The following is a 13,011-nucleotide window of genomic DNA, read 5'->3' as shown; positions in this document are numbered from 1 at the left end:
TATAAAATTCAAATAATACGGAAATTATCAACTGTGGTAGCAAATGGCTCATAGTGGAAAATTTGGAATCCAGAATAACTTCGTCCAAAAACACTGTTGAAACACATGGCATACATCAAAATGTAGGTAATCACTTCCACTTTGATGTGCATTAAGCAGAATTTTGAACGAAGTCCGTTCCTGGCTTCCATGGTAGAATCTAGCAAATGGCCCATAGTGGAAAACTTGGAATCCAGGATAACTTCGTCCAAAAACACTGTTTGAACTCATGACATACATCAAAATGTAGGTAATGACTTCCACTTTGATGTGCCATAAGCAGAATTTTGAACGAAGTCTGTTTCTGGCTTCCATGGTAGTATTTACCAAATGGCCCATAGTGGAAAACTTGGAATCAAGGATAACTTCGTCCAAACCCTGCCAGCATTTCAAAGTTCCATTTCAACCTCATCGTTACCACAGACTCGTAAATGTCACTTCAACCATCATGAAAAGGTACATCAAAAAGTACATGCAAGTAATTTGCCATCCCTACTGTTAAAAAAGCCATTTTTTTTGTGAAACGCCAAGCGCAACCAGCTTGTTATATTTTAATTAAATAAAAACGAAAATAAAGTTCTGAAAACATAGATTATACGCTTAAAATTGTGAAAGGTATATTGGTGAACAATTTGGTGATTTTCCAAATGGAATAAAGTGATTGTTTTTCAGATATTTTACAGACACGCTGCCTCCATGGAATAAAAACACTTGTTGATAGACGCAGCAACATGTAACTCGCTACTTGTAACTCAACATCATTATTAATTCCAAAAATTATGTTAAATGTAATGTGATAGTGGTATAAATGTTATATTTTGAAGAATTTGTAAATGTTTAATCAAATTAATAAATATCTAAACAAACGTGTTTTACTCGACCACAATGATTCTTTTACAACTATCTTAAAATGCACTTTTTCTGATTGTTTGGAGGGTCCCTTATTGGCGTCGTTCTAAATTGATCTATAAAGGCACCTAATAATTGCACTCATGCGAAACATTTTTGTAGTAACTTGGCGTGGTACAACTTCTCAATAGTGACGGCGCTTTTCCGACGAGTTTTTGATGTCGTATATGATTGTTTTCGACGTAGTGGGGATTCTCAAAAGAGTCCCCAAATTCAAAAAATGTTGGCAGGGTATTTATGGTCATTTTTTTCAGAATTTTTGTGGCCACCACAGTTGATAATTTCCGTACTATTTGAATTTTATGTGGTGTTTGCAACTCTGTGTCACCCTGTTATTTCATTGTTTGTTGTAATTTAAAAAGTTACCTACGTCGGTATCTTCACGCAAGTATATTTCTATCGCAATCGCTATGCGGACGGACGTCTTTGTCGTTTTGCAGCACTGAAAACAACGATTCGCCATATTATTATATATACAAAATTGATTGTGGCGATTTTCATTCGTAAAATATTTTTTAATCTATGTGTTTTAATCGATTGCTTTTACCAAGTTTGTTCATGATGAATACATCAGCATACCTCGTTTTTGTTGTGGCTATATAGGAATATATTACAAGTGCACTATACAAATATTAAAAATGACAATCGATCTGTATAAGAAATAAATTGCTTTAATAAATATGCCGAGAAGTACTGCCAAATCTAGAAAAAATGTTGACGGAAACTCGACGACAAAGAAGATTGAACATCCGCAAGATTCCAAGCAGACGACTGTTCGAAGGAATGCATGGGAATCTACTACCGAACAAGTGTTTCATAGAAAATCTGATCGACGGAGAGTGGCCCGCGATATATTTCTAGTGTTCGAAGAAGAACCTAGTACACGTCGAACTAGGGGATCAAACAAGAAAACGTCTAAACCAAAGTTTGGCCACCTCAAAGTTGAGGATCTCATAAAGCCCAAAAATTTATTGAGAGATATCAAAAACGAACCAAAGTGTTACTTGTCTAGCAACACTATCGAAAAGGTGAATGCTAGCGTTCAGAAAACTGCCAAGAAAAGAACTGTGAATAGCTTAGTAAATTCGCCGTTTAATGTATGGCCTACTGCGACATGTACACTCCAAAGTGACCCCAATACCGTGCCCCAAAAATCAAATACACCAATAGGAGATGTTTACCATGTAGCTAAAGTTAATCCAATATTCTTATGGGCTAAACAAGACAATACGCGCATAATTGAAGTTCGATGTGAAGACTACGATAAACGAAATAGGATACGACTCACAAAGACAACAAATGGTTGGCGTGCAATCCCACGGTCTGATCCAACGACGTCAAAAGTTTTTAACTTTTATTCGACACCGCTAATAAAAGTAAAACGTGAAAACCAGAATTCTCTTAATAATATTTCGGCAAATTTTTGCCATGCAAATGCAGATAACAAGCTCAAAATAGTCGAGACAGAAATATTAAACCAAACTGATTCCTGCGGCGCCGATATGAAGATTAATGGGATTGGACATATAAAAATTTCAAAGAAGACGAAAAAGAAAAAATCGAAAAAACGTGATAGCCTTAATTGTAAGAAAACCGAGGGCAAAATGAATGCATCGAAAATAAATGATAATGCTACTATGTCTAGTTATGTGGTAACAAATGAGTATAAAGGCAATTATAACCAAGAAGATGAGGATAAGTTCGACAATAAAAATAGTAAAAATAACGTTATAATTCCTCCTACCTGTAATCAAAACCATCTGGTTACTGGAAGAAATACTGACTCTGACGACGTTCTATTGAAAGCCGCATATCAAAATTCTGACGAGGATGACTGTTCCTTCCAACTGTGTCCCAAGACAGGACTTTTTTTGAGGTGTAGCCATAATAATGTTGGCAATAATGACATTGAAATTGTAGAGTTTTATCTTAATAATAAAACGTCTACTTCAGATGAAAAGGTCGTCGTAGAAACTAAAAATAATTCAATTGATGAAAACAATGAAAGTTTGGAAGCGAAAACTAAAAATCTTAAGGATCTTCTGGATGATGCAGATTTGTTTCAGCATTGTGATGACAATGCTAATAGCGACTCTGATTTGATAGATACCTTAGTAAAGTCAAGTTGCGAAAACAACCTTATACAAGATAGTGAAAATGCAGTAATATGCACAGAAGACAACTTAGTTAACAAAGATATGTCATCAACATCTAATGAATTAGTAAATGAACCACCAAAATGTCTTTCTTTTAATGAGGCAGGAGAAATTGAAGCATTGAATTGTGAACTATTCCAACCAAATGAATATATTGATTCATTTGAAAAACAACCCTCCACTATAATAACGGGTGCACATGACGGTGCCGATATTCAATCACAAAATACGTCAAATGTGGTTATTACATCGGTTGCGTCAAATGACAAGTATGGTAACACTAACGAAAGTAATGTCGACGAAATTCCAAAAGATCTCAGCTATAAGAAACGAGAAGAAGTATGTCCTCCATCAGAATCTCGAAGTCAGTGCGCTGTTACATCCAGTTCAGATGTTATTAACCCGCCAAATTTAGATGACACATCGGTCTTAACGTCTTCGACAGAAACGATAAAGACTCTCATTTTGGAGCAATTTATTAAAATGAATACAATATCTGGGCATAAAGCTGCACCAATTGAAATTGAAAAGCCGATTGACATTACGCACATGAATGCTATGTACTCAAAATCTTCAGAACCTTCAAATGTTATCGAAACGGTAGTTATAGAGGACGATGATAGCGTTAGTGATAAGACTCAATTTGAAAACAGCGACGAGCCCATGAGGAAAAGGTTGCGATCAAATGTAACTAAAAATCAAAATGTTGCAAATGATGATTACAAAGTTGCCCAAAAAATAGTCATGATTGATAAAGATCCTGACCCTTTAACCCAGCTCCAATTACTTATTCGTAATTCTCAATGGAAGGTTCCAGATCCAATTCTTGTCCCAAAAGACAGACTAAGTGCAGTGTTGGCATCTCCAGCTCGCGAAATACCCTTATTAATTACAACAAGACCGGAACTCAGGCTACCAGAAGCTTTCGCATATCCTGAAATAATTCAAAATCCTAACATCCTTGTAATATCAATGGCTCAATTGGAAGCTATACTTAAAAATGAAATGGACAAAAATAAAACGAAAGAAATTGATGTAAACAAACTGTCACCTAATTATAGAATAAATTCAGGAATAAATTTAAAATACGGTAGTGAATTTAGCGTAAATAATCAAACTCAGGGAGTTCCCGATATAGGTGTAGAGTGCTACACCAATCAAGCCTTTTTGGGACCGTCTTCAATAAAAAAATCAACGTCAACAATAGATGAGAACGCAAAATATGCCCATATTGGAAATGGATTGTCCTCCGATATAAATGCCGCTACTATGGCTGTTTTGAATCAAATGCTATGGCTCCCATACATCGGTCAAATTTCGCAAGAACTAATAACGTCGGTTAAATCTTCGAAAAATACACCTTCAAATATTCCCAAAGTAGGTTGCATACAATCGAAACATTCTACTTCCACAGATAACACGACATTAAGTGGGCTTTTCGCCAATGCTGCCTTGTCATCGATGTTAAAACAAGGAAAACAAGAAGTAACGCTATTTCAGAAAATACTTCAGCATCAAATGCAAAATGTCCTTAATTTAAGTCAATTGAGTAATAATCAAGCAGATGGGTCTGGAACCAATAATTCTGCTGATTCTTCGAAAGACGAACAAAATTCCAATTTTCTATTAATTAATAGTAACGTATCAGAATCTGAAAGCCCAAACACCAAAAATAGAACCACTGTCACTAATCACCAGGAATCTGAGCAAGGAAATGTTTTAGGCGGATCCGGCAAGACGTATAATTTGCGAAGTTCGACGATGTCACGTGAAAGTTCGGAGCAGTTTTCTAATAAAAGATCAAACACTGAGAAGAAACCTAGGCTTACATGTAAGTCGTTATCAAACCTTTTAGAACCGGATCACCATCAAACTCAAAATATATCTGTAATGGACAGTGCGATGGCACCAACATCTCACGTTTCTAATGTACAAATCCAATATGCAAAAAAAAATAATGAAGCAAGAGGAGTTGGTCTTCTAAATAATATGGCACACATTGAAAGTGGGCAGGTAGAAATGTTGAATTCAACAGTAAGGCAAAACAGTACTAGCAACTTTGAAACAAATGACTACAACAAACAGAAGTTTAAACCCTCCGATAATATAGCGTTGGAAAACGTTGCAAGATCTACAGATATTCCAACAAATGAATTGAATGTTCCCCTTTGGCATCCACTATTTGGAAGGTAACTGTATAGATATTCATAACTATTTTTATACTCTGCACTTTTGTGGGACGGAATGAAACGAGATAGTCCGATGGTGTAATCCGCAAATTACTGTGTCACGTCGTGTATCTGTAGTTTTGTCCTTTCGACCTGTGATTGAATATAAATTCGCATTTGAATAAATTCGTATATAAATTAAACAGTACAATCCTCCCAAAAATTGGCGTACATTGGAAAAGATGTAAAAGGCAGATTTTAAACAAAAATACCTTTCGGTTTGTAGGTTAGTTTGCTAAAAATTTTCTATATCATAGCAGTGCGCCAAATGTGAAATAGTGCTCGTCGTGAGAATAGGATGGGAACGCATACCCATTTGTTTAAAATATATCTTTTAGTCATCCATGACTAAGAAGACTCATATGTGAAAGATAGATCGCGTAGTCTATTTATTTATTTTATCCATTCACATACTACAAGATATACAACATCTTTTAAATTACAGTATGCGATTAATTCGTTTTGTTTTGTATTGTTGGTTTTGTTCTTTAAGCATTGTTGTTGTTTTTTATTTCAGCTTAAAACCATACATTGACTAAACTACAGAGTAAAATAATGCTTGTCAAATTTATTTGGGAAAAGCCGTATAGAATGCAAGATGGTTGGATGGACGCACGTTTCGGAATTACCCCATTCCTCAACAGCATCCTCTACTTGCAGCAAAACTATCAACCAATTATCAGAATAAATTCAGGCAGTTCATTAAACCCAACAATGAACCACACTTGAACCTTCCGAAAAAAGGTTTTGCATGATAGCCGGTTTATGCCGAAATAAATTCGAAACAACCATATCCCTTTTCCTATGCCACTGTCAAATCATCGATTTGAGTGCAGTTGGCTGCGTTTATTTTGATCTTGCTTCCTCTTCTTTTTCCATTCGTTTTGTTTTGTTATTGTTGGTTTTGTTCTTTAAGCATTGTTGTTGTTTTTTATTTCAGCTTAAAACCATACATTGACTAAACTACAAGTGTAGCTTAACCAACACAGTAAAAGAATGTTTGTCAAATTTATTTGGGCAAAGCCCTATAGACTGCAAGATGGTTGGATGGACGCACATTTCGGAATTACCACATTCCTCATCAGCATCCTCTACGTGCAGCAAAACTCAACCAATTATCAGAATAAATTCAGGCAGTTCATTAAACCCAACAATGAACCACACTTGAACCTTCCGAAAAAAGGTTTATGATAGCCGGCTTATGCCGAAATAAATTCGAAACAAACATATCTCTTTTCCTATGCCACTGTCAAATCATCGATTTGAGTGCAGTTGGCTGGGTTTATTTTGAGCGTGCTTAGGCAGAAAAATGTCCATATAAGGCATTCTTGAATGTATTAGCATTGTCAATAAATTGAATCGATGCAGGTAAAGAGTTCCATAAGCGAACGGCGTTGAATAAGAAGTGCCATTCAGATACTACACACAAAAAAATTTTCTGATTCAATCACCAAATTAATTGATCCAATTAATTTTTTAATTGAAATGTATTCAATCACGAAAATGATAGTATCAATCACAGTTTTAATTGGGCATAGAAAAAATTCTTGATTAAAAAATTAATTGATTTTTTCAGCAAATTTCAATTAATTTTTTAATTGATTCAATTAAAAATTTAATTGATGTTGATTGCAAAACTCAATTAATTTATCAATTAAAAAAGGTAACTATTTTTAATTACTTTCTGAATTGGCTTAGAGTTTTTATTTGGATTAACAAATGATTGTTTGAAATACATTTTTAATTAAAAATTTAAAAAAAAAAAAAATCAGCACTTTTTTTAACCCTTTCACTACCGATGTCCGCTTTGAAGGACATTCGAAAAAGACACCAAATTCTATTTTTCCACTTAGTTTTGATTTATTTCTCGATGTTATTTTAAAGTAATCTAAATAACCTATAAATATTTTCCATATTGGTGAGGTCCAAAATACATTTTTGTAAACTTCTTTAGAAATAAACGAAAAATACGTAAATTTGAGACAATTTTTCTACTGTATGTTTCTAGTAAATGGACATTCATACCAAAACTATAGCTGACACTTTTTCGGGTTCTTTTTTGTATTTTTGCTCACACTTTGAAGGACATTATAGGCCAAATAGCGCTTATTTTCGTAAGGCCACTTGGTCACAATTCAAGAATCAAATTTTCAAAACAAGCTCATATAGCTCTTGAAGTATTTGAAGTAGGTTTTCAAAATGGCAATTTTTGTTCTACATGCTGTTAGTTCAGTAAAAACAGAAGAAAAATTAAAGTTTTTAACATTAGGTTTATTTCGGTAGTGAAAGGGAATTAGTCTTCCGAATTTGATTAAAAAGTTAATTGTATCAATTAATTTTTTAATTAAAAATTTAACAATTTTCAATCATTGACTTAATTAACTTAATGTTTCTATCATGATTAAAAAGTTAATTGTATCAATTAATTTATTAATTGAAAAAATTTTCAACTTCAATTAACTTTTTAATTGGAAATATTTTGGTGATATTTTTTTCTGTGTAGTAGCTGTTGTTGTTGTTGTGGAATAATTAAAATTCTTCTGTTGGATCTCCCAAAGCGAAATTTATCATAAAAATAGTTTGGTTCTTCGGTATAGATTATCTTTTGCAGCAAAATTAACATTCTGATGTTTAATAGTTGCTCAAATTCTACACCATAAAGACATTTAGTGTAAGCAGCACAACTATCAAAGCGTTTGATACCGGACACATATCTAACGATTGCATTGTATGCTGTTTCAAGGCGACGATTACTAAAAGCATCAGCACTACCAAACAGTTCACAACCATAAAGGATTATTGGCATTAAATACGTTTTTGCAAGCAGTATGCCGATGTGCAGTGGTGTGAAATATTGTGTTTGATAAAGAGTACGGAGCATACCAAACATTTTCCCAGCAGTGGTGCAAACATGATCTTTCCAAGTTAATGAGGAATTAAAAATGATTCCCAGATTCTTTGACTTATTAACTCTCTCGATGGTTTCATTACCATTAGATGGTAATAAGGCGGTACACCGATACCATATGGATTATTCCTTTCTTACTCGTATTTGCATTTGACTATAAGTAGTAATGCCTGTTTAGTACCACCACTCAATGCTAATGCTTAGCTGAGTGTCGAGATTCTGAAAACAACGGAACAAAACCCCATCCTATAAAAAAATACTATGTGTTTTCCAAGCTGTTATTAGCTATCGTTGACGCCTCTGTACAAACAACGTAACAAGCCCCCGGTCTAACAACGAAAAACACATTTTTTTTGTCAAAATTCGTTTTTATTATTTATCCCTTAAAGAGCGATACAACGATTATAATGACCTTCCAATTTTTTGATACCATTTTGGTAGTACTCCTTCGGTTTTGCCTCAAAATAGGCCTCAGTTTCGGCGATCACCTCTTCATTGCAGCCAAATTTTTCCCCTGCGAGCATCCTTTTGGGGTCTGCGAACAAGAAAAAGTCGCTGGGGCCAGACCTTGAGAATACGGTGGGTGGGGAAGCAATTCGAAGCCCAATTCATGAATTTTTGTCATCGTTCTCAATGACTTGTGGCACGGTGCGTTGTCTTGGTGGAACAACACTTTTTCTTCTTCATATGGGGCCGTTTTGCCGCGATTTTGACCTTCAAACGCTCCAATAACGCCATGTAAATAATAACGCCGTGTAAATAAATGAATAAATAAATAAATAATCGATAAAAATTATTCCATGCGCATCCCAAAAAACAGAGGCCATTACTTTGCCAGCGGACTTTTGAGTCTCCACGATTCGGAGATGGTTCACCGGTCGCTGTCCACTCAGCCGGCTTTCGATTGGACTCAGGAGTGTAGTGATGGAGCCATGTTTCATCCAGTGTCACATATCGACGGAAAAACTCGGGTGTATTACGAGTTAACAGCTGCAAACACCGCTCAGAATCATCAACACGTTGTTTTTGGTCAAATGTGAGCTCGCGCGGCACCCATTTTGAACAGTGCTTCCGCATATCCAAATATTGATGAATGATATGACCAACACGTTCCTTTGATATCTTTAAGGCCTCTGCTATCTCGATCAACTTCATTTTACGGTCATTCAAAATCATTTTGTGGATTTGTTTTTGATGTTTTCGTCGGTAACCACCTCTTTCGAGCGTTCACTGTGTTCACCGTCCTCCGTGCTCATTTCACCATGCTTAAATTTTGCATACCAATCAATTATTGTTGATTTCTTATTATCAAGCCAAGTTTTCCCGTATTTTTTGCCTTAAGAAAACAGTATTTTATCAAAACACGAAATTCCTTTTTTTCCATTTTTTTCACAATAACAAAATTTGCTTCACAAAAGACGCTCTATCTCACAAACTAATTGACTTACAGACGTCAAATTTTGACACGAATCATTTGAAGGTTGGTACTATATAAAAATAATATGCATTTAATACTAGCGATGCCATCTATGTGTCAGATCGGGGACTTATCAGCCAACCTGTCATGGTTGTGGTAGTCAAAAATAAAACACCAAACAACACTGGCACTTTTACTTCGAGTGTTGTTGTTATAGTTGTAAGACGCCAGAGAATGTTTCGATGTTGTACTCAATACCAATGTTTTTAAGTTGCAGTGTTTGGGATTTCCAATATATGGCCTACAAACATTTTTTTTATTCGGTCATCAATACAAAGGAAAATGTCTAAAACTCCTCCAAAGAAAAGCCATCATGACCCAAGGTGGCTAAAATAAAAATATTATATAAGGAAGTCTTTTGAATACAGTAGATGTTAGTAAAACCAGGTTTAAGCCTCACAATATAAATGTCCTAACTGTTTGGGTACAGGAAGTTGAAGTCCAAAATGATGTTGCTGAACGCTTATTTTAGAGGTAACTATTACACGCGATAATATACTAATCAGGGTTGCTTCAAAGATAATTGAGTATAACAAGATTAAGCATTGTGCTCTTATAAAGAGAAAACAAATGTCAAGGTGTAGAGGGCTATGAGAAAAAATTGTTTTATTTGTCAATTTTTTTCCAAAGAAGCTCTGCCCAGGAATAAATTTAAAACGGCAATATTCACATAAAACCATAATGAATATTCGCTTTAAAATACACATACGTTTTATTTTAATTTTCTACAATCGTTTTGGTATTGCTTTTGTGGGTTTTTATTCAGAAATTTATGAAAAACGCTAATGTTATGATATTTTCCGACGCAAACGGCAGTACATTTGAGAGACACTCGACGCAAACTTTATGATATTTTGTTGGCAGAGTCCTCTGGTGCTTCAGTTTTGCTATGGCAAGACTGCATCTTCTTCTCAATTATCTTTGGTTGCTTACTCGCCAGCGTTGCCACTGACTTTTTTGAAAAAGAGCCAAATTCTTAAATTGATTTGTTTGGAAGAAATCGAAATAAAAATTCATAAGAAGGCAAGAGTACATTCTGCAAAGAAAAATTGTACGTTATTATCATGTTATAATAATGTGTGATTTCAAAATAACCTAATTTTGATTTGGCATAGCCATATAGTGTTAGCCAAGCATACACCAGATTGGGACTGAAAGTAATGCACAATAATATACCGACACTCGATGTTTTTTGATTAATATTTCTCACTACTGTGCTTTTTATCTTCGTCTCGCGTGCCTCTCAATAATCAAATTTTTTTGTCCCGATATATCGAAATATGCATTCATGTTCTATGAATTTTTAGTACCACAATACGATGGTTATTGTGAATATAAATATCAACTGACTTGCTGTATATTTTTAACATCCATTGTTGACATCCAATTGAACGTTTTAATACAAGGCATAATGTTTTCCATTCTGTTTTTCCTAAAAGGAGAAAAATGTATGTCTAAGAAATGACAATGATTGGCTTAAATCTCCAATTATGCACTACAGTCAATCATTGGCTCACCTGATCTTTCTGTCAAACGGTGACCAGAAATCTGGGCGGCCTATTGCAGAGAAAGAAAAAAATCACTCGGGGATGTTTAGCTATTGTCAGTGTCCGAAAACAGTTTCCATCAACTGGCATATCTTTGTCAAGATTTACTGAAAATGGTTTTAATGAAAGAAACGCTTACATTTCGACGAGTTTCTTTCAATAGAATCAATTTGTTTAATAGAGAATAATGTTAAATACCTTTGAAATCATGGAATGAAGTATTGGGGCTTATATGAAACGTACTTAGCTTTTTTTATTATCAAAATCAAACCTTTTTTTCTATATAACTAGTTAAATTAACTTCTTCTCCTGCGTTCTTTGGATTCTCTTTGGAAAGCTCATCTAGAACACTGATTCTGTCCAAAATTAACATTAGCGTTATTAGCGGAAAAACTCGTAACGTTAACTAATTTTAAATCTTTAATATCTAAACATGACTGTAAGCAATTTGCAATGTCTTTAGAAATGTCCGAATCTGAATTGAAAAACTTTAAAAGTTTTGTGTTTATACCTGAATCTGTTTTAAAGTACCTAATTAATAATGGGAACATCTTTATACTCCCTTTATTTGAAGCGTCGCACAGTGGGGTAAAATCGCAAAAAATGGAGATTAATTAAACTACTTATCCGATTTTAAAATTTTTTCACTATTATAATGCTACGTTATCACTGAGTGACATAGGCTAAACATTTTTTTTTGGAAAAGTGGGCGGTGTCACTCCCACTATTAAAAATAGCTCTAGCGGCCATAGTAATGGACCGATTGTCATGAAACTTTCCCAATGTTGTACTGTTGATCTGGTAATAGTCCTTTGCTATACTTGGTTATGATTGAGCGTGGCACCTCCCAATCATAACCACTGTTGGCCTGCTAATAGTCCTTAGCTATACTTGGTTATGATTGGACGTGGCACCGCCCATTCAAACTTGGAATGGATATATCTCATGAACTATCAGAGGTATGAATATAAGGTTTGGTATATATGTTGTTTGGTATATATGTTGTTTGGTATATATGATGATGAATTACACCCAAGGTGGAATAGGGCGGTGCCACGCCCCCTTTTAAAAATGCTCTGGCTCAGTCGGTTTTTTTTGGGAAAAATATTAATACAACTTTCACTTAGCAATCAATTTATTTTTATTATAATAACGTTGACGAAAGAGGGATTGTTGTATCACATATGTATCTAAATTCGGGACCCAAAGCAGATATTCGTGTCTGTTCTAGTACACACGTGTACAATTTTCGTGTGGTGTCACACTTAAAAGGTGTTCTGGCCAACTCTATACACCGTCATAGACCTGAAAAATGTACCCGAACATTTCTTTTGTGTAGGCTTAGAGTACAGCCATCGTATGCAAAGTAAGATGTTTTTATAACAAATAACATATTCTGAAACTTTAATATGTTTTTTTTATAAATATTTGCAAATTTTATTGGGAAAGTCACTTATATATAGCAGAAACCACGATTTTAAAAATCCATCTAAAATTTGAACCGAAATTACCTCTGATTTTCAGTGTGTTCGAAAGTATAATGTTGCCACAATTTTTAAAAGTTAACACAAAAAAGTTTTAAGCAAAATTATCTTTGATTTTTGTGAATACTACCCGCTTTCCTAAACAAATCAAAGGTCTTTTTGAAAATATAAGGTAATTAAATTATAACGTTTACAAAATCAATGGGCTAAGAAAAGTGAATTTTACCAAATTTATTGCATGAAAAACAGGGCATCTTCAATTC

The 13,011-nt window shown here is 34.5% G+C and overlaps 1 protein-coding gene and 1 long non-coding RNA gene across 2 annotated transcripts in view; both read left to right on the top strand.

Moving 5' to 3' along the window:
* The first annotated feature begins 349 nt into the window (after positions 1-349).
* Positions 350-925, top strand: LOC142236751 (uncharacterized). Its single transcript, XR_012722180.1, has 2 exons — positions 350-654; positions 712-925. It is a non-coding gene; the product is annotated as an uncharacterized LOC142236751 (long non-coding RNA).
* A 433-nt stretch (positions 926-1,358) lies between these two features.
* LOC142236750 (uncharacterized) overlaps positions 1,359-13,011 on the top strand; it is a 58,554-nt gene continuing 46,901 nt past the window's right edge. Inside the window, exon 1 of the mRNA XM_075308022.1 lies at positions 1,359-5,293. Within this exon, the coding sequence (XP_075164137.1) occupies positions 1,629-5,293 (3,665 nt within the window). The 5' untranslated portion in view covers positions 1,359-1,628. The remainder of the gene's footprint in view (positions 5,294-13,011) is intronic.

The sequence above is a fragment of the Haematobia irritans genome, chromosome 4, assembly GCF_050003625.1.
Source record: "Haematobia irritans isolate KBUSLIRL chromosome 4, ASM5000362v1, whole genome shotgun sequence".
NCBI lineage: Eukaryota > Metazoa > Arthropoda > Insecta > Diptera > Muscidae > Haematobia > Haematobia irritans.
Note: the sequence above shows the minus strand (reverse complement) of the source record. Positions and strands in the feature narration are given on the sequence as shown.